Genomic DNA, 23429 nt, shown 5'->3' on the forward strand with positions numbered 1-23429 from the left:
AAAAATAGGGGAGGTGATCCTAAAGACAGCAGAAGGCTATTTGAACTTGGTTAGGGCTGTTGCAACTGAATGAATTTTTCCCTTTCTCTCAACAAGTTAGTCTCCACTAGGTTTTCTACTTTCATGGCTCCCCACTCGCATCCATCTGGGCAGGTAAGACAAAGCCAGAATGAATTTAATCTTCTAAATACAAATTAAAACCATTTTTTGACTCAGTACATACTGTTCTCTTTGAAGATTTATGCTGCTGTGCAATGCGTAAAACCATGTTGTTGTCATAAAGAATACTGTACAAAGTAGAAGGTTTATTGTCTCTATGTATTCTACATTATGTCAACACACTGTATGTACTGCTTCCACAAGTTGTATTATGTACTTCCACCACTAACCAATTCAACTCAGCTCTTCCTAGAAACTGTCCTCAAAGAAACATGACAAACTACCAGGAATTATACCCACGCTTAATGTATATTACACTTTTGTTTCCTTTTTGGAAAACTCTGGTTTTATCTTTCTCTTATTACGCAGTGACAGTTCCTATGTCATGGACACATCATATATCACTCCATTCAGTCCTAAATTGCTAAACTCAAATTTGTTTACTTCAGTGCACGGGATTAAGTCCTCAGCAGTTTCTCTGAGGACTTTTTTAAGTTTACTGCATCATGCGAATAAACACCTCATTCCTTTATGCAGTTCTGTGGTTATCTATTTCAAGTATTCACTGAATTTGTTTTCTTACTAGAGATTTACTTTAGCCAATGGAATTAGTACCTCAGGGCATGCAGATTTTACTTTCCTTACATGCATCTCACCATAATTATCATGTTCCGGTTGGCATTTGGCTAGTCAAAGTACTCATGCAATACATGCTGAAGTAGTCTTAACACACATCTGCAGTATGCACCAGAACATGACTTGAAAGAATTAACCTATGCAAATGAAAATACAAAAATATTTAACCCATTTAAAATGTCACTGTATGCACTCTATGGCTTATAGACCTTGACGCTCCTCAAAAAATTTTGTTTTGAAGGATGAAGTGAGGAGAAGGGCCCAACACAACACTTTGGACTAACCCAGACATTTTAGGGCTGCATCTCCTTGGTCTTGAGTATCTTCCAACTCCCCAGGACATCAAGGGAAACTGAAAAGGCTGCTACACTTCTTGTTTCAGTAGGAGAAACAGAAACCCAAATTATCAGTTTTCTGGGGTGGGGGATTTGTCAGATACTGTGAATTCTTATACATCTGAGTATCCTTGGGGTGGAGATCTCCATTTGGGTAGTAGGCGGGCAGAAAAGGATGGTGCACACCTGGACATCATCTTGGTACAGTGTTTGGACATGGCTGGAGTCTAGAAGAAGATTTTTTTACTAACGCTGAAAATTATTATATGAGTAGGAAAGCCTAACTAGTTTGGTTTCAGTTTAAAATAGGAGGCAGCACAGGAATATGGCAACCACTGTACAGCATCTTTCACTGCAGTAAAGCCTGATCTAAAACCCATTTAATCATAAGGCCTCACATTTCCTACTACATTATTCTCACACCATCGCAGCATCTACTGCACCTTTTCATGCAACAGTCTTCCTTCCTGCATATTGCCCAAATTGTATGTGCTGACTTCACAGGAAATAAATTTGTGCATTTCTGTGAATGATTACATAAAAAACCCCAGACTTTAAAACTGAACTTGACTAGTCATCTAGTTCTTGTCGGCTTCCTCCCCGTACTTTGAATAGCACAATAATCACACCAAAACAAGTTTAATTCTTCTATTTTAAAATCAAATCAATCTTTTTTACAACAGTTTTTCTTCTGCTGTCAATGAAAATTTAATCAGGTCATAATGAAGACATTAAAAAAACCCCAGAAGATCTCTCCCTTGCTGATTCTCCCACTCCTCAAAATAATTGAAAATAAAAGTTTCCTGTCACCTACATAATACAGGGGCTATTTTCTGTAAAATCCTATTCTAGTTCAGCACTGAAAGTTATTATTCATTTGTTCTGTAAGTGAAGCACAAAAATATAAAAGCTCTCTTCTGGTTTCTTTTTTTTGTGGGGGTTGGGTAGGGCAACATAGAGGTGAAGGATTCATTTGACTAATTATTCACATTATACACAAGGAGACAAGACAGATCTGGATCAAATGACGCATGCAGGATGACTTAATTCATATACATTAATTAAGAACAAGTCTATTATTTCTTAAGATATATTTTGTCTTTTCCCCTAAAAACACTGTTTCCTTCATTTTATATAAATAGAGCGAACAACCTTTCCTCCTGGTAGGCTTGCCTGTTTCAGAATGCGTGCAACAAGCATGCACAATCTTTTATGCAAGTAAAGATCCACCACAATTTTACTGATTAACAGAAGTTAATTTACTTGATGAAAAAGATCAATATTGTAAATTTTCTTATACCATACTATTTCACTTCACTGGTGAAGACTGCATAAATTGAAAATAGTTAGAGTACATACACTGTTAGTAGAAGTATGATATCCATAAAGTTGAAGACGCTGACATACAGCAAAAACGGGTCAAACCAAGTATCACATGTCAGAATGAAGCCCAAAGAAGGGGGAGAAAAAAAAAAAAATACAATAGAATAGGTTAAGACAAGCAAATCTTCATTTTATGTATTATTAAATTTGTTTGTTTTTAAAACGACAGTGAAGAAAAGAATGGTTTATCTACAATCTCATTCCTCAAATTTTCAAAAGAGAAGAACAGAGTTGCAGAGATTACTCTCAGGAGAAACGTTCTAGTTTGCAATCCTTACTTTTTCCAAAAGCTCTTCCTTTGGGTGTAAGTTTCCTTTGTTCAGAATAAACAGTGTGTGAGAGATTCAACAATGACCTACAGTTTTGAAAAGCTACGGATAGGTCTCTCCGGGTGGGAAGAAAAGATCCCTTTTTATACTCAAGGAAGGTTTAAAAAGTATTAATTCTTGAAATTCAAACTTCCTATGGTTTCAGGGACAAAGATCTGAGATCAAGCATCTATGGTCCCAAAAGGATAATGGGCACTATAAGAAGTTTCGCATGTATGTCAAAACGTTCCTTATAATAAGGAATTTTTGCCATAGAAACACAAATTGCAAAAGAACATTTTTTCTGCTGTGGGCTCGACAGAGACTTGTCCCTGATTTTTACCTGTCCAACAGTAAAATAAATTCCTGCTACCACTGCCATCCTCCAGACAAACCACCACAGACTTGTCTATTTCTGACTTACCTTTCTTAGGCACAGAAGAAATACAAATTTGACATTACATAAGAATGAGTATTCAATATTCCACAAAAATCTATTCAGACAATATAAACAACTAAAACCATTTTGCATTGGATATAAGCAGTATTTAATAAAAAAAATTAAACTTGAATATAAAACCTAAGTTAATTTGTAACATTTCCTCAGCTACTTTAAAACTTCTATATTAATAACAAGCATCAGGATCAGTATGTCTACATGAACAGCTGCAGTTAGTTACGAGAGCAGGAGTACAGTTCGGTCCTGCCACTGAGATCTCTCACTCTTACAGACAACACTGGGTCGTTTCGATTCACTTTTTCCTAGATTTATAGACTCCAAATGGAATCAATGCTACTGTCATAATATGTAATACAATATTTAAACGCTAATTTTTCCTTTCTGTAGACCACTTTTTGTTTTTAAATTACTGAAGCTTAGGCTAAACACTGCTTTTTTCTATACGTAAATTTATGCATATTCTTTTATTGATATGAATTTATTGTTTTGAAAAAAATTGACAGTGATTAGTAAAATATATACATACATGATTTTGTCCTACATCAAAGAAAACAAACCAACTACCAGCTGCAACTATTCTAATTTTACTTACCAGCATTGCACGTTTTTCTTCATCTCCTTTTCTTTCTCTCTTCTCATTTTTTTTCCTGAAAATCTCTTGTAGCTAAAAAACAAACCATTTTGTTCTTTTTAGTTATCAGGCTATTTTACGTGCATAACAATCATTCATAGTGAGGAACACTGCAAACAGTATTAAAATGCAGTTCTTTACTAAAATATCGGTCTTTCAGTGATGCTTTATTGTTCGTATTAATGCCTTCATGTTCCTTCTGTGACCTTAATCATTACACAGAAAGGAATAAGGAAATATTTTTTCACAAAGTAAGGCCAATAATTCTATTTGGGAGCACAATATTAAGAACATCCTATTTAGCTTTACATTTTAGGCAATCCAACCTATAACAAAAAGGGGGAGTCCCAGCCTTTTTCACCACCTCTAGGCACATCCTTTCTTGTCTGGTACTAATTAGTACCTGTGTGGCTATGTAGTCAGCTGGATCAATCTTTTATTCATATTGTTAGTTTCCAACTAGACCAGTTCTTACTCCTGCTGGCACAAGGGAGGACTGGAAACACCTGGTGGGGGTGAAACATTCCCCTTCAGCAGCAACAAACTACTACTCAAGAGTAATTTATCAAGTACCCTTTTTTTTTTCAAGTCTGTTCAAAGAATACCTTCAGGTCTTGTAAAATACCCCTTTCACAACTTTCTCTGCATTAAGAGCTTTAAACACGACTTCTGAGAGAACCTCAAATACGAGATTTAAAACATACAGACTCTTGAGCATATTTATTTTTTTAAATTATAGTCTTCAGAGTAAGAACTGGTCTGTACTTATCTTTCTTTGTAAGTATCTGTTTTATTTAGATATTTTTATTTATGGCAATACTTATTAATGTTCCCAAACCATTAAAAAAAGGTGTCACAGTGTTTACGCAGCAAGAGAGCACGGTATTAACTACGATGCCATCTGTAACTCTATCGGTGAACTTCAGCTTTTCAAAAATTGCATGTGAAAATACTGTACTGCCACTTGTAGCATTTGCTAATCTCAAAGTGGACTGGAAAAAGAATAAGAACTGTGGCGGATAAATTTGTCAAATTCCAAAATACGGTATTTTTAGAGCCAAACATCATGGCATACAGACACAATTGTGGCAGTCGTTTCAAGACCCACTTTAACCTACCAGAAGTCTGACAAAAACCTGATACTGTAATGCCACGCACAGAGATCCTCCCAGGGATAGGAATGTGAAAGATAAAGTGTGTGTGATAAATTTTGCAAGCAAATTTTCCAAATTTAATTCCAGAATACTATATTTCAGAGAAGGCAGATGACTAAGACAAAGGGAGCAGCAAGCTCTACTGCAGGGGTGTGACAACATTGAAATAAATGAATACAGTATTTAGCAATTAAATAGCAAATGCATTTATAAATAACACTTCATGAATTTTCAAAATTGACTACCGTGTTCTGGAATTGCTTATAAGGCAAATACAGACCAGAATATTGTGTGTATCACTATCTATTTTTGAGTATGGGATCAATTTATAGACCTTGGTATGATTTTTCTAAGTTTTTGCAAACCTACAGGCACAAATTATTGTAACTTATGCTGATGAGGAAAGAGTCATGATTTGAGATTTAGCTGGATGGCCTGGAGTACTACACAGTTTGCAACCCAAAACTGTGGAAAGAAGAAAGGTAAAAGAAGAGAGAGACGCAGAAAGAAAATACCTCGTGAAAAGTGAAGTGACAAGCCATCAAGTAGAAGACTGGCAGTAATTGAAAAACCAAAAAAAGATCGGTAAAAAGCAATGCATCCTTGGATGTATTTCCCCTGCCACAGAGGCAAAGGGAGTAGGATTCTGTTGCATTCATCATTAAAGCACTTGCTAAACTTCTGGAAATGGATCTTTTGTTCAGAAGGAGTGCTATAGGATACCAGCGAGTAGGAAAGTGAATGCAAAAAGGATCTAGGAGTACTTTCATAGGAACGTTGTTTGAAACAGGATAATGAGATTGACTGCTGAAAGCAGCAAAAGCAAGATCTCCTGTAACAAGGCAACACAATCCTTCTGTTCCCTGACCTCACCCCTATGACATAAGCAAAAAGGAAAGCACAAACACCATGGAATTAGTTTACGAAAACACTAAAGCCGTTATCAGAAAAATTAAGTATTTTTCAACCCTTCACTATACATACTCTTCAAGGATCACGTAACATCTGATCCCTACACCAATCTCTTTAAAGTCTCTTTATTTGCAAAAGTGAATAGTGTTACCTGTATTTCCAATTTTATGATAGCTGACTGTAATCAATGGAGAAGTATTTTGCAAATGTTGGATATAGTTCAAATGGCAACACGGACAGTCTCCTGCTTTCAGGGCCACAGGAGATGATGTGTACCCAAGCAAGGTGAGCACAGATATATATTCATGTATATTCAGGTCTACCACAGCTGTAGCATCATTGAATCAACTTCTATTTTCATATTTACTTTTATTTATGCAGACATTATTTATCTACCTACCTATCTATTTTAGTCTTTTTCACTTCAGATCTAACATCCTGACTTACGAGTTTTGAGCTGATTTTTGAAGGGTCGCTGACACGTTAACCAAGCGGAGTTAGGGTCAGGTTTACTCTATACAAATTTGTTAAATACGATAACAGGTGGAGAACAGTATATCTAATGTTTGAAAATTCTCCTTTCTTTCTTCTATCCACCAAGTTTGATAACAGAAAAAGAATAAGAAGGAGAAATTTTTATCAGAGACCACAACAGAGAGCAAATAAAAAGCAGGATGTGAAGAGGACTATAAAAGAAAGATGCGATATCCATAGTTGTCAGTCTATTCCACCACATTCTGCTGTACTGAATCACAAAAGACTTTTTTTTTTTCCCTTTTTCTTCTTCCTCTATTTTTCCTTTGGACAATTAATCCAATGTTTGCTGGCTTTTTCCCCCAGCTGGAGGAGACATCTATTAGGAATTAGCAAATATAAAGATGTGTACATTTAATATTAGAATACAATAAATGAGCAGCATACCACAATTTGCAACTGGTGACAGCCTCCAAAATAAATTAGACCTGTTCTGCTTAAGCTATGCCACCAGAAAACAAGACCCCAGATCTCGGCTCTCACTTTCTTGAAAAGGAGAATTGAGGGAAATTCAATGTGTTGAGGACAGTTTCTTTCACATTTCCGTTTTCTTTAGGTTAGCACAGCTTATCTGAATTGAGCCTTAGAACTTGACTTGGAAACAAATTAAGAAACAGCACACAGGAAATTAGGGGGTCTTAGTTTTAAATAAATCATGGTCTGACACTAAAATCCATTCCCTGTGTCTGTTTCATTCTTTATATTTTGTTCCATCTTCTTCAGTAAGGCACTGCGCTTTTTCTCCTGTGTATTTACTGTATTTATTTATAAACTCAACTACACAAAAAAACGTACAAAGATAAGAACTGATGACTTCTGCAAGTATCTTTTTTTTTTTTTTACGAATATCTGCCATCGTCATGGCAATTAAATAATTCTGCTGACCATTGCTACAGCAATATTACTTTAATAGCCTAATTATCTGTGAATGTAGTAGCAATTAAAAAGATTCAGAATAAAAACTGGAATTAAGCTTCAAAAATCATTACATACAATACAACCGTGCACTGTAATAAGAAGCTACTATTTACAATTTACATTACATTTAATATTTACATTAAATAAGGCAAATAAACAACTACATTCAGTGAACAATAGCTCATGTTCTCATGATTAGTGACATCATCATGACCCTCAATCCCGACAAAAAAATTAATTTCAAGATTACATCAAAATATTCAAAGACTGAAAATATACATACCACTAAGAATTCCTTTTTGTCCACCATCTCATTGCCGTCAGTATCAAACATGTTGAAAGCGATTCTAAAACCTGCATGTGGCTCTGCCAAAAAAACCCAACCATTCAATTAGTTACTTGCTTGGAAAGAAAGCAAATATAAAACTCTAAGAAATTATTTTGTGTCTGTTTATAAAATCCATATCCTCAACTAATTTAAATTAGTGCATTTGTGTACACAGTAAATGCAAATCATAACATCTGTAAAACCATATTATCCATGTTATGAAAACAGAAGGCATGCTCACGCATTCATAGCTTACGGAAAATAGACAGTAGAAACAGAACATGAAGTGTCCAAGAAAAGTATCTCACAGTAACATCTGGTTGTATAGTTAAGACTGTTAGTTCATAACTAGACATCTTGTTATGTTACAAATTCGTAGAAATTTGTAAGGAAGTTTTTGGGTTTTTTTCTCCAAAAATACTTACTTGTTAAAATACATAAGAGGAATAAATACTCTGTGTAAGATATCACACCTGAAGACAAAAAACAAACAATGCATTACGCCATATTAGTTTCACCTTGACTTCACATCCTAAACTTGAAAATATTAAATCTACGTATAAGGAGAATTTCTGTACGTGTACGTATTCTTACTTGTGTGCATGTGACTATGCAACCTCGTCAACGACCTATTTGTCTAAAATACTGATCTATGGGGTGGGGTTTTTTGTTTGGGTTTGGTTTTGAGTATTTTAGGGGAGTAATAGAGTAAACATGGCAAATAAACAACTACAGTCAGTGGAGAATGGCTCATTAAACAGAAGATGGCTAGATTCTTAAAAGTTAATATAAACGATTAATTCGGTTTTCTTTCTGAAAACGCCACCAATAATTCATGACAACACTCTCTAACAGTATGAGAGCATTTACTCTAAGAACATTAATAGTGCTCCCTCTTGATACGTACCACTTGAATACAGTTTTTGACTTTATTACATGCTTTGAAAGTGCAAAAGAATATCCAATATTAATTGAAAACTTGGCCTCATGTTACTTATGATAGCATAGAATTGGAGTTTTGAGTTGTCTTGAATGCACATTTTCATAACCATCACCTGAAATTTATATTAAAACCCTTACTAAATGAATGTGTAAATTTTGCTGAATGTTTTTAAAGCCTGATAGAGACATTTGTACTCTCTCTTCCACACTAAGAAGATCTGTAAGGACTACATTCTAAGCTTTTCCTCTTTTTTTTAGATGTCAAAAGGCAGTGTGGAATGGCACTTCCTTTTCTCTTCAGAAGTGATTAATGCAAAATTTAAGTTAGAGCTGAAGTCAATATTCAAATATTACGTCTGATACCACAAGCTGTACTTCTGCTTTTCTAGCTCTACGGTAAAGAGATGACCTTGCAGAATGCCCATACTACCAACAAACAGAAGCATCTCACAGTTCAGTAAGAACTGAAAACGATGACTTGCAGGTCTCCCAAAAGCCCTTAGCTCTAACGATCCTTGAGGCTGAACTAGCAAAACTGGTTCTTGATTTCTAACCAACTGATTTTGTCTGTCCTCCAAAACCAAGAGCTTTAAGTCAGTCCACAATACTAGACTATTTCAAAAGAGTGAAAAAAAAGTATTCAGACGCCTGAGAGTAAAGATGTCTATCAGCTGGGATTTTCACAAGTTGCCTGCTGTCTCCTTGATTTCAGGCCAAGTCAGGTGCAAAAGTTTTTCTAAAAACAGACACATCTTTGGATGTTTAAATATCTTTTAAAATCTGACTTAACTGAATATGTGACAAACTATGTAAATAGTCATCTGATTTTTTTTCACTGAAAAACCTGTACAAGTAAAACTCAAAACATCGTATCATTCATGTGGATTTTACAATTACTGAACACATTTAACATCAGCACTTCCAACACTGCCAAAGTAAGAAACTTTGGCATTTTCTACTAATATTTACAGCACAAAAAGTTCTAAATTAATTCTGTCCAGAAATAAGGGACTTTCTGTCCTCTTGAACAGCTGAGATACGAAAATCTCCGCTATGTTTGTCTTGGATCTGTCCAAATGTCACCACAAAGCTTCGATCATACAATACTGCTCCCTAAAAACCAACTGTCCTGAAAGAAGACCACCTGAAAGAGAATCAGGTCTCCTATCCTCAAACATAAAAGAAAAAATAACCAACCACAGAGATCTCCACAGATATCACACAGACTGGAATACGAAGGCAATACAAAAGACAGACAGTTAACTAAGTCTTTGGAACCAAATCACATACTAGAAAGAATTCCTCTACTCCGCTCTGGTGACACCCCACCTGGAGTACTGCATCCAGCTCTGGAGCCCTCAGCACAGGAAAGACATGGACCTGTTGGAGCAGGTCCAGAGGAAGCCATGAAGATGGTTCGAGGGCTGGAGCACCTCTGCTATGAGGACAGGCTGAGAGAGTTGGGGTTGTTCAGCCTGAAGAAGAGAAGGCTCCGGGGAGACCTTAGAGCCCTTTCCAATAATTAAAGGGGGCTTATCAGAAAGATGGGGATGAACTTTTTAGCAGGGGCTGTTACAATAGGACAAGGGGTAATGGCTTTAAACTAAAGAGGGAAGATTTAGACTAGATATCAGGAAGGAATTTTTTACAATGAGGGAGGTGAAATGCCCACAGGTTGCCCAGAGAGGTGGTAGATGCCCCGTCCCTGGAAACCTTCAAGGTCAGGGTGGACGGGGCTCTGAGCAACCTGATCTAGTTGAAGATGTCCCTGCTCATTGCAGGGGGGACTGGACTAGATGACCTTTAAAGGTCCCTTCCAACCCAAACTATTTTATGATTCTATTCTATGAAAGAATCACTAAAACCCTCAACATTTACCAGCTGAGACGCTGCCCTCCCAACTTCCATTCCATTCATGGAAAAAAAGGTATTTCACACCCTTTGATCCAACAGCAAATTTAAGTCTTCAGAACCAAGATTTTACTCCTGCTAGTAGACCTAGTTAGGAAGGCTACTAAGTATTTTTAATACCACCTATTCTTTTCCTCAATTTACATACAGCTGCACACTGATAGCAAAGATTTAACGCAGGCATTTAAGTACGCATGCTCTATGCTTTTTCTTCTTGGTTTCATACAGCAGCTTGCAGAAAACAGTTTTCAAAGGCCTGCTCGAATCTGTTTGGACAAGCAGCTATCAAGAAATCAGATACCTCAAAGGTTCTCATTCAGTGATGTAAAACGTCCTTTAAGAGCCAGTCAATAAATGTAAATATGTATTTTTGTTTGTTTGATGACACCTTCTTTGTTGTAAAACAGAGGAAGAAAGTGCAATTGTCAAGTAGCCCATCACAGGTATGAAGAGAGCAATATAAACGCCCTCCAAAGTGTTCTCTCCTTTTGTTTGTACTGGTATCTTGTAGCTGTAGACAGACAGTTCTGGTTGATTGCTCTGAGTGTTATGGGAGAGAGGCTCTAAATGATGACTGAACAGAAAGAAAAGCTCACACTAAGATCAGAAAGAAGAGAGGGACGTCACTCGAGTAAAACACAAAAATAAAACTGAAGGGCAACTGGCATAAATCTACGTGGCTCATCTGATTTATATGAATCTATGGCAAAATAAAGGGACACAGGCTTTTGCTACTTGCTTCATGTTAAAATGTGCATGGAAAAAAGAAAATGAGCAAATTAATCTTGGACTTTTCATGTCATGTACTAAATAAACACTAAATCACAACTAAGGAGACCTGAATTCTATTCCCATTCCTTTCACTGGCTTACTGAATGACCTTATCAGTTGTAACACCCATCATCTTTTCTTATATTACCTATAAAATAGGATAACGGAATGTACTTTTTTGTAAAGCATGCTGAAAAGCTATGTAGGTGATAAAGTTTATTACTAATTTTACCAGCTTATGATGCCAATTTTGAGTCCCATTAATGCCATCAACTTCTGTAGAATTTCACTGGCAGAAAACTGAGAGTAAGATACTGTTGAATCAGGACTGCACAACATTACAAACATTTTATTACAGACTTAATAAGCAACATCCAGATATGGGTTTTTTAAACTGATAATGTACTGATTTAACAGATTCTGAAGCTGAAGTTTTATGTAATTAATATTTCAAAAGTCAGCTGTTCTGACTATATAGGAAGCAGCCTAGAGCAAGGAAATACAAGGAAATATAGGGCAAAGATGTACCAGCTTTTGCTTCTCTGGAGTTCAGGCTGCAGAACTGTGCCAGCGCCTCCATGCACTAGAGATTCAAGTCTGGAACCCTCCTCTGACAGTAGGCGCATATTTACTCCTTTAATAAATCTGAGCTGCATTTGAATTGGACTCATCAATTACACGAACCTATTTGATTGGAATTTTGTTGCTGGCATGCTTATTTTAAACATTCATGAAGTGTCTTTATTTTATAGCAAGTACTTGTGGCTTCTTTACAAAGTACTTAAAATACTCCACCAGACCTTTGCCATTCTGAATATAAGCAGAGGAATATGGTGTTATTCATCATAAATAGCTTTTAAATATACATTTATACGATGGTATACAAACCATCGTAGGGTTTTTTTCTGTGTTTTTTGGTTTTGAAGGGATAGAGCTTAGTTAAGAAAGGAAAAAAAAAAAAAAAAGTAGAGGAGACCGGAGTGGCTGTTGGCTCTTCCTTTACCAATAGTGTGAGTTTTAAAAGCTACCAAAGCCCTCATCTACAGAATTTAAAGGGTTATATAGCATTTCTGAAACTGCCTCTTTGTGTTGTGAAGAAAATGCTTATTCCATGATATAAGATACCATTACTGTCTTTAAAAATAATCACATAATTTAACCTATTAAAAAAAGTAAAGGGATGTTGTGCCTTTATTAGAATAATGTATCTGTGGTCTACAGATCATTCTTCATTACAACAAACTGAAACTGAAACATTCAAACATCAGTTTAACAAACTCCAAGATACTAATTCACTTAAAGAGGCTAGCTGTAACATGGCATGATTAAAAAACCCTGTAGAGACTAAAGAAAACTGCTATAAGATGTAGAAAGCAACAAACACTTTTTATCTTTTTGAACATATGACTCAGATTAAAGTACGGTATCACTTTAGCCACATAAATTAATATAAGTGATAATCTGGTTCAGGAGAATATATTCTTATCCCTCACCTTTCTCATTAAGATTACGGAAAAGCTTGGATGATCCTTTCCAAACTGGTGGTGTCTCTATAAGGATCTGATTCAGTTCCTAAAAAATAAGATTTTAAAAAGATAAAAGTATATATTTAAATATTTAATGAAGTAGTTAACAGATTACGAGTAATTGCTAGAAATCAATATAAAAGACAAGGAACTGCATGCAAATCTACCAGTTCAGTTTACCACAATGACTTCGGAAATACTCAAGCACGTACATAAATTTTGCACACATGATTATTCCAATATCTGCATGTATACTAAGTGTTTGCAGAGTTGGAGAGAGACATGTAATGTGTTTGTTGCTGAAATTACCCACCACTGCTCATATTCACTGAAGCCAAGGATAAGTCCCCCTTGATTTCAGTAAGATTTTCACACAAGCTCCAGGCAACTGTTCTTTTAAAACACTCAACCTGAACTAAGGCAAACTTCACCCATGAATATGAATGTGCCTTACTTAAAATACAGGGATACAGAGTCTTTTTGCAGTTGTACAAATGTAAAAAAGAATAAAAGTATGAGGCACTTAAACATCACAAAAGGTAGAGTGGCATAAGTATTTCAGGCAGCTTTGGATACACCTGTTACACTTAGACACTAACGAAACTCAGTCAGATACAGGCTGAGAAAGGAACTGACAGAGGCTTGAGAAAGTCAGTAAATCCAACGTACAGGCACAGCTGCTCAAGCATCTTTGAGACTCTGGATTCAGCTGAAGTGGCAAAACCAAAGAAATTAAGGTCTCTTTTTTTTTTTTTTTAAATGAAGATTTTAAAACTTTCTTATTTCTCCTGTGACTCTAAGTTTCCATCATGAAAGACAGTAACTGTATAAAAATCTATGGTTATAAGGCAGCTCAGGAATGATTGCCCACCTGCTTCGAAAGGGATCGCCACTTTTTAGTGCCTGCAATAAAAGACAAAGTTATGAATGCACAGAATTCAGTTATGCCAATATGGTATCATAAAAATTAGACTGCATCTATACTGTGTTTTCTAGCCAAAGAATAGGTATTTTCTCTACTTCATGAAGCTAATCTTCAACCTGGTTCCAAAAAATTCTCTTTACGTTACTAAAAGATAATTAGCTTAATACATACCTAAAATCCTAACTTTAAAGGACCAATTCAGATGTACAGCTTTTAACCCAACTCCGCTGGTGTTAGAAATCCCTTCCTCATGATGAACTCATGCTCCATTAAATAATTATCACGATACAGGAGCTATTTGCTATGGTCTTTCATTACTTCATGGTTAGAAACTCATTGAAATTTTAGTTTTATATCTTGGTAAAGGTTAGCACAAGACTGTCTGCAAATCCCACTCTGACAATGGTGGGGTTATATCAAACAACATCATAACATGAGCCAACAGATTTTCATATAATTTTCAGCTTAATTTTTTAATGTCAATTAACATCTTGTCTCAAAATACTAAATAAAATCCCCCCAAACCAACCTCATTTGCCATATAAATTTATATACGTTTATGCCTACCATAAAAACACTTGGGTAATAAATATATCTAACTTTATTTCCCAGTCTCATATTATATATAGATTTTCTTTCTAGACAAGCAAATGAAGATTTACATACTTCTTACAGCTCAGTATTAGGCTAAAATTACTATAGTTAGAGCTAAAGGGAAGAAAATATACTTTCTCTTCTCTTAATTGGCTTTCTAAATATATAAACATACGTTCAGATGATAAAAATGTATCAAGCATGACTGTTAAAAAGATAATATTTTCCCAAATGAAAGCCTGAATTGTAAAGGCAGCAGCAGCAAGTTAATTATAGCTTTTATTTTTTATAACAACTACCTGGAGTCAAAAGTTAGATTTTATAAAACAAAATATACTCTTACCATATTAGTTAGTGTTTAATCAAAAAAGGAAGTGAACACCCTCTTGACTTTTGTAGGGTTTACAAGATTTCCAAAGTAAATCAATCACAATAGATGCATTCACTCCATCACAAATCTCATTCAGGTCTAGCATTATTAGCTTTTCTATAAAGCAGATGTAAAGAGCTACTATTCTTTCTCTTCAAAGGCCAGTTTTGCTTTTTGACCAAACTCAAGACCTTTCTAGTCTTCATCCATAAAAAAAACCACAGGTGCCTGTTCTTTTTTTTTTTTTTCTGCAAAATTTATGTGCTTTAGGTAATCCTGCTCTAGCAGGGGAGTTGGACTAGATGATCTCTAGAGGTCCCTTCCAACTCTGAAGATTCCGTGATTCCGTGATAAATTTAGGTGCTCTAGTATGTCAGCCTGAATGGACCCAATTATTTACAACTTGCAACTCACAAAATGATCCAAAAATACCAAATAAGATGTTTAGAATGTATTAGTTTATTCAGAAAAATACTTTCCTTAAACTTGCTATTTTCAATAGAGCAAGACAGAAAATTAGGACTTGCCCAAACCAACAAAGCGGTATTTTGACAAAGCTGCAGTAGAAAGGTTAAAATGAACCCAGTCAGAGATGAGAAACTGGAAGTGGTAATACCTGCAGCTCATCTGCTTCATCTATTACTTCCTACTTGTCAGCCTTCTGTCCAAATGTCACAAATATGACTTCCACCATAATGATGTCATCTACTTCTGCTTAGTTACAGCCTCTTACGCTAACCTCAGTCATGTAATCTCTGATATTCATCTACAGAACTAAAGGACATCCAGGTTCATTTTGCTTTTGGTCTCAGAGATGAACTGGACACACAGGAAGGATTTTGCTACAAACAAGGTTTCCTACACTGAACTCGTAAGGGTGCCTGACTGCTCAACTCCAGATCTCCTCTCCTTTGGCACGAGATGAACAGAACGTCCTTGTGAGCGTTTTGGTTTGGTTTTTAAAATCTGAACACTTGCTGTGAGAGAGAAGGAAGCATAAATTTCATTAGCATGGAAAAATCTTAATAGCAAACCCTACATAAAGTGTGGTCAAACCATTCAAACTGTCATAAAATGGAGTTAAAATATTCAACTAATGTCCAGTATATGGCACAAATGCTTCATGACCATACATGGTGAAACCCAATTCCACAATAACAAAAAAAGGAAGACTTGGGGATCTGCGCAGAGGAAGTAGATATAAAATATAAAGCGCTGATGTGTATTTGTATTAACTTCTGTGATAAGGAATCTGCTTCCTCTCTTTTAACTGCAGAGCTAAAAAAAAGAGAATGAAGATTTGCTTTCTGGTAAGAGTTTCAAAGTATTGCAAGCTTTCACCGTCTAAGCTTTATCTTCTGTCTTCCCTGTTACAATGAGATTATATCTTTATTCAAAAGTTATAGAAGTTTTGATCGCTGATGTGCCATGGATTAATTCTTTCCTCATTTCATTACTGTTAAGAGAACAAAGCGGGGAAAATCTAACATCTGCACAGAGCTTTAAGCTCTCCTCTGACTGTTTTAGCTGCTTTTGGCTGTTCTCTATACTAGCTTTGTGGTGTAGAGTTTAGGAAGAAAGACCTAAGGTGAGTTATTATACATGTCACACCTGAGCAAAGATATTCACTTTCCCCAGAAGTTGTGTGCTGCTACCAATGCACTGCAAGCCTCAGGGCTAGGAAATCAAACTAGATCAGAAATGGATCACCTTACTATTTAGTCACTCTTTGATACTTAAAGCAAAAATTTTACAATAAGTGAACTAAAGTTGATAGTTTATTTTTCAATAATTTAATTAACACGTAGTGCTAACTCTGACAACTTCTAAGTGTAGAAAGTGGATCCCCTGGGGGTCTGAAAATCTTACTCAAAGCATGTTGTTTAGAAAGCTGTGATATGGTTATAAAATCTCTGTAGGGGAAAAAAAAACCCCAACGCGATAGCAGATGACACTTTAAGATGGCAAGAACTGCAAAACAATGTTATACTAAATTATTCAGAGAACTCGTATCGTGCCTGCCTATTTACACAGAAACTATACAGAGGAGGAGATAAGAGTTCTACAGCAATACTGGCCTGCTCAGAAGAAACCATAACTGTAACTGTGTCAATGCAAATGGAACAAATGAATTTCTTGTCTTTCATGCCTGTTGAGCTGCTTGTGACCTCTACAACAAGAACATTTAACTAATATCTAGTATACAGATGTTTACAGTCTAACAACAATCAGGATGCCGATTATATGCTATTGGATACCATTAAAAATAAAATTCTGGAAGATGCAGTACCTTTTGACCACAATCAGAAACAGCAAATGGGAAAATAACACACACCACTGGCATTTTCCCTAGCAATCTTATCAATATAAAACTCCTGCTTACGTTTGGGTTCATCACTTGTGACAGCCTGAATGAAGTCATATGGAGTCATATATAGCTGTCCTTCAAATTCTAAACTGGCAAACCTACGAAACCGTTGCTCCCGAGGAGTTGCATAAAGGTGTAAATCTTCAAGGTCTGATCTGTTTTCTGTAACCTTCAAAGACAGAAGGAAACAATTTTAATGTATCAGAAAGGTTTTGGTTTACAATTGCCACTGCCGTTCACCATAAAGAAACCGTAAATGTAAAAGTAATAATTTGTAAAGTCAAATGCATCCAAATGTTTTTCTATCCTTTTCAGCCTTCTACAATTTTAGCAATAAATCTTTATGCACCGAAAGTGTTGACGCTACCCAAGCTTAGGGGAAAAAAAAAAAAAAGAAAAAAAAAAAAAAAAGGAAGGAAAACCCAAGAGAACTTAGCCTCTTGAATCATAGAAAAAGGGGCAACTTTAACTCACGGAAGTCCATGTAACTCCAGCAGTCAGACTTTAAACAACTCTGAAAAAAATCATTTCAGTTGTCTGACATTTCCAGAAGAGAATGGAATAACACTTCTTTTTTATATTGCTTCTTAGCGCAGAGCACAACTGTTGACAATAATAGGCAAAAAAACCCCATAATATACTCCAGTGTAAATCTGTTATTTTAAGTATCCAATGCAATTAAAGCTACCATACTTGGGGGAACAGAAGAAGAAAAGAGGACAATTATTCCTCCAGAGTTATAGAAACACTATATGGCATTAAGTTCACATCTGATGAGAGTTTACAGATGTCAGGAGTTTCCGGTATATTTACCATCTAGCTGACTTACACGTAAACTTAGTAGTACGAGAACTCTAAGTGTTCTAAATTATTCCATCTTTGTGTAGCACTGTCAAATCTTTTAACTGAAAATATGCTACTGCTATCTGAAAATTTGTTTTAGCCCATAATAAGGCAAGCTCCTCTGTGGAATCAGTATCTTTAAAAAAATCTAAGTACCTGGAACGTTTTTTCAGAGATGACAAAACCAAACCCAACCTGTTTCAAAAAAGGAAGAGCAATGATACAGCTAACTTCTCCCAGTATATTAAAGAGGAATGCAACATCTTATCAATGAAATATCCTAAGCTGCCACTGTCCTCACTATTCTTGTCATGTCATACATTATCCCTAAAATTCTTCAGGTGTCAAACTAAGGAAAGGCAACAAGTAGCACATGGTTTAACTAATGCCTATGTTTTCTTTTAACAACTAATAAAAAAACCACAGCCTAATACATTTTGTTTTTCAGAGAGGCATCTAAACACAAGGAGAAGTTGGGAGATGTTGGCAGTTGCTGTCTGCTAAGAGGTAACAGTCCTCAACTACAAATGGAAATTGGTTTTCCAAAACCTTTCTAAGAATAGGTTTCAGATTTCAGCATTTAGAAGCAAAGGCACATTTATATTGGGCAGTCAAAACTCTGGGCTCACTTGCCTTCTGTTTTCCAAACAATGTCCTTAAAAAAATAAAACATTAGTAAGACTACTGCAGTGAAACAAGATTTTATGGCCTCGGTTGTAACTAAAAGATTAAGTTATGTTTGTAAAATAGACACATCAAAAATAAATGTGTCTAGAAAAGGTCAAACACTTCCTATTTGGAAAACAAAACAAAACAAAATCACATCTGCAATCACAAGGTAAGAGAAGAGTCAATTTCTTGATTTTATGTATGTAAGTTTTAGTACTTCGATACTTTATCTAGGACATTTTAACCAGCCTTCTAGAAGCAAAAACGACTGTTGACCGCACAGTTCTCTTTCTGCTGTCTCTAGTCTTTCTGAAATTACTGCTTCTATTGTATATGACATGTTTCATTTCAATTAAAAAAAACTGTCATAGAAAGTAAGAGTAATGGAAATGCTTACACAATCATTTAATTTTCAATAGACTGCTCTACATACAAATATTTTGCACTTCTGCCTGAGAAGCAGCTTTAAACCTGGTCTCTGTGGTCTTTTATGATTTTCAAATGATTACCAAATTAAATATGGGGAGAAAAAGATAAAATCTAACAGCAAGACCTATAAACTCACCTAGAATGACAGAAAAAAGATGAATTCTCTTCTGACATACCCACATGCAAGCCAAAATATTTCTGTTTAAATATTATGGTCCTACTGATCCTTCAGCAGCCCAGTAGCATTCAAGCTATGCCTTCATGTGGGATTTACACGACTCAGCTGTTTTAGTAGCACTTGTAGAGACATAACTGATTACCCCTATATTTGAAGTTTAATAATCTATCTGATTTTTGATACATATATTATTTTACCACTATTAAAAACATGCTTTTGAATACATGCAGGTAATAAAGCAGTATTTCTGCAAAGTCAATTTTCAGAAAAGAGACTGCTTCAAGGCCATATTACACATGCAGTATGTGTAATCTATTGTAATCAGTCATAATTGATCATACATAATCAGGAGAATCTCGAGATAATGTATCACTCATGAAATATCATCTCAGTTTTGACCATTGTTAGTACTTGGAGAGCATGTTGAGATTCTTTGCTCTCTCAAGAAATTCCCGCTATCTCAGGTACTACTGCTTAATATTTCGCTTGAGACACTCAGAAAAGCATTTGCTAAATTCTCAGACACATATTTCAACATTATCTTAAGTACTCTATGCTACTATAAGTACAAAATAACACACTGCAAACATGGAATTTTCAAGACATGCTTAAACTTAACTCATGCCAGTACTTAGGTCTGCAAAACCTTAATTTCTGCCTCATTTTAGGCAATCTACAGTTTCCTCCAACCACGGCAATATATCACCCTCTGGCTCAAAGTCATTGTAACATGACAGGAATACAGCCTGCCACCAAAAAAGAGCCGCACCTCCCTCAAGGCTCCATACCCTGCATGCCCTTGTTCTGGCACTTTATGTTCATTTTTCCCAGCGTAAAACTGGATGAGGGAACTGGTCTGACTGAGAACTTTTTGTTTTGGTGGTGTTATTTTTTAGCCAGATAAATGCCTGGATCTACCCCAGGAGAACAGTTACTTGTTTCAAAACACAGGCCATGGGAACACGCAGCTTATGGAAAAGAAAATATCACCTGTTCCAGCAGCAAAGCTCCACCTACTTCAAGTTAAAGTGATGGGAAAACTGCAGACTTAAGCATAACTATTATAAGGAATAAAAGTACCACTTTATTTTGAACTTTTGGGGTTTATCTGAAAGAATCAAAACAAGTTGTTTCTATTATTGATCCAACATGAATTCTAACAAATGTATACAGGGCTTAACGTGTGTTACAGCACTGGTCCATACACTAAATATCCAACTAAAAGCAAGGTTTGGCTGCAGAAGACTCCAGGCATACACCTTAGCAAACTGACAAATAAAACCGTCTTTGGGAATGATACTATTTTTTGTCCAAATTTCCTGTTCAGAGCTTTCCTCCTTCTATTACTGCTCATCAACCTATGTAACATACAGCAACTTTAAGTCTCCTGCATAAAAGCTTTAATTATTAAGAACTAATCAATATGCTAATTAAACACCACACCATTCCAAAGTATTCTAAACCTCAATTTGCACCCCTTCAGGCATTTATTTATGTCTCAACACATAAAACGTCTCCCATTTTGCCCACCATTAGCAGACTATAATCCAGTGAGGCAAGTATGAGCATCTTAGTGACACCAATTGCTCTCAATTGATTTATTTCATATTTATGCCCAGGTTAGGCAATCTTATTGTAGCAGCATTAGTGTCAAATCCAATGGACAAATGAACAAGACACAGAAATTAGATGCTGAATACCTGAGGGAAGGTACTGCTGCTGAAGGAGTGAACGGGATTCAATAGGATTCCAATTTCTATTTGAAGTTTCAAGAGCTTATCCAGACTAAATCTCTCTGTAATTATCAACAATCTTCAAAAACTCTCATGAAAGTACATCTCTTTGACAAACAAAAGAGGGGAGATTTTTTTTTTTTAATGCTTCTGTTTACTAATCCTTTTGGCAGTCCTGCCTACTAATTACTATGAGCTTGTATCATGTTATGGTTCTCTGCCTTTTAAAAACCGGACATGGCCATTTCCTTCAAGCAGAACGTCACGAATCTCCCAACAGCAGTATGATCTTAATTTTAGGCATAGCAGGTTAGCTCTGGTTTACCTGCACATGTACAGAGAACATTTTTTCGGGGAAAAAAAAGCCCCACAGATGAAACCAAGAATCTAGCTGGTAGCCACAATTTCACAGAATGGCTGTGGTTGGAAGGGACCTCTGGAGATCATCCAGTCCAACCCCCTGCCAGAGCAGGGTCACCCAGAGCAGGGTGGGCAGGAACGCATCCAGGCAGGTTTTGAATGTCTCCAGAGAAGGAGACTCCACCACCTCTCTGGGCAGCCTCTTCCAGTGCTCCGGCACCCTCAAAGCAAAGAAGGTTTTCCTCTGAAAATAACAGCATATTTTTTAGAGAGTGCAGTTAGTTAGAAGAAAATTAACTGTAAAGTAAAATTACCAAAAAAGAAATTGGTTCTGTTTTACCCCAAACCAGGACACCCCCCTGAATTTTCTTCCTCTATTCACAGCAAAAACTTGAGTGAGGATGATCTAGGCTTTCTACCAAGCAAAATTAGCGTCCAAAACTTATTCCCATTTTGGGTTCATCTTTCATGTACTGTGTCTATCGGCGGAGACAAGTCAAAATGCCCTGAAAGTCTGCTGCTCTCATCAAAGGTTTCCACGTATGACTCGAACTTCCTTGAAGCATGGGCAATTCTCCCTTTCTGGCCCCATGTTTGTCTTACTGGTTTTCTTATCCTAAGAGATATATTCTGTCTGAATTTGGTATAACACGAATTAACCTCTATGGCCTTCCATTGTGAAATCCATGCAATAACTCTACATTGCCGTAAGATGGCCTCACACAGGACATGAGCTCACAGAGTGACATTACATTAACTAACATTTTGCAGTAGTTATGACGCCAAACTATCTCAAAATATCAATAAATGGCAATGATATGGCTCAGGTTCAGCGGAAGTAAAGTGCAGAAGATAAAACATGACATCATTACCCTTTCTATTAAAAAACACCAAAGAAATGTTCTTTGCCAAGTGTCAGTTTCATATTACATTAAGTCAGTAATTCAGAAGTTTTATTCTGTGGCAAAAGATCTAATTTTCCCATAGAGAGATGCTTAAATGCCAGATACAGGATTTTTCACTTGAAAATTAGAGAAACCGATGCCTACAAGCTCATAAAGTTCTGCAGAAGTAATCCACAATAATCCATTACCAAAACCCTGAACAATACTTCAATTCCCAGATTCTGAGGATATCTACAAATACTGCAAAATATGTTACAAAACAAATAGGTAAAAATATATTTGCTGTGTGTGCACATACGAAGCAAAAAGCTTCAACAGCATCACGTAAAAAACCCACAACTTTGCTGTGTTCCAAGTCAAATCAGTGTTCTCTTGCTTTTTCCAACTGAGATAAAGGTGAGACTATTTTAGCTAAAGAAGCCAACATTTACTACTAAAAGTACCTTTTGCTTGCAGTCAAAAATATGTTCTGTTACAGTAGTTTAATCTTTAACTAATTTATTTCAAGTGAGCAAGTTTCTTTGAATTTTTGCTTGCAAAGTAATCTGTCTTCCATCAATGAGAATCTGTGCAAATTATTAAAATAAAAAGGTTTTCAAAGCAATGCTGTTCCTTACTTCCTTCGTTTATATTTGACTTCAGGCTTATTTAATATGCTCCCATGTAGATAAAAGTAGCACAATTTTGTTTTCATGCTGGGTGGCCAAAAGGTTAAACGTCAAGTTCCTAGTGTGGGAAAATCCCAAAGTAGACAAAACTGTTTTGATGCTTACTGAAGTTATGTTTCTCGCAGACTACTTAGATGTAGTACAGCCAACAATTCTGTTAGCTGATCTCGCTTCACTGAGATAAGGACATTATTATATTAAAATATTTACAAGCATAGGAAGCTGGAATGCGTTTAAAATGCTGTAAAAAGGGCCCTGTTCAAATACAATTCTGTTACAGGAAATCCTTGGGGTAACAATGTTTATCTGTAAGCACAGCTATTCCAGAAATCCTCCAAAATAAGTATTACGCTAAAATATTCTCCAACAGTCCTTTTCACATTAGTTTCACATGGAAGTTACTTAACTTGGAACAGTTCTTCAAGAAGCTTCAGTCAGTATGTCCTGCTATACACGTCCACACGCTTCACTGCGTGCAA

The 23429-nt window shown here is 36.0% G+C and overlaps 1 protein-coding gene across 1 annotated transcript in view; it reads right to left on the bottom strand.

Annotated features, from left to right (window-relative positions):
- Positions 1 to 23429, bottom strand: part of MICU3 (mitochondrial calcium uptake family member 3) — a 55967-nt gene that overhangs the window by 25108 nt on the left and 7430 nt on the right. Inside the window, exons 2-8 of the mRNA XM_054203046.1 lie at positions 17181 to 17334; positions 13780 to 13811; positions 12876 to 12954; positions 8184 to 8231; positions 7714 to 7796; positions 3874 to 3945; positions 2490 to 2528 (exon numbers count right to left, since the gene is read on the bottom strand). Coding sequence (XP_054059021.1) covers positions 2490 to 2528; positions 3874 to 3945; positions 7714 to 7796; positions 8184 to 8231; positions 12876 to 12954; positions 13780 to 13811; positions 17181 to 17229 — 402 coding nt within the window. The 5' untranslated portion in view covers positions 17230 to 17334. The remainder of the gene's footprint in view (positions 1 to 2489; positions 2529 to 3873; positions 3946 to 7713; positions 7797 to 8183; positions 8232 to 12875; positions 12955 to 13779; positions 13812 to 17180; positions 17335 to 23429) is intronic.

The sequence above is a fragment of the Rissa tridactyla genome, chromosome 5, assembly GCF_028500815.1.
Source record: "Rissa tridactyla isolate bRisTri1 chromosome 5, bRisTri1.patW.cur.20221130, whole genome shotgun sequence".
Taxonomy (NCBI): Eukaryota; Metazoa; Chordata; class Aves; order Charadriiformes; family Laridae; genus Rissa; species Rissa tridactyla.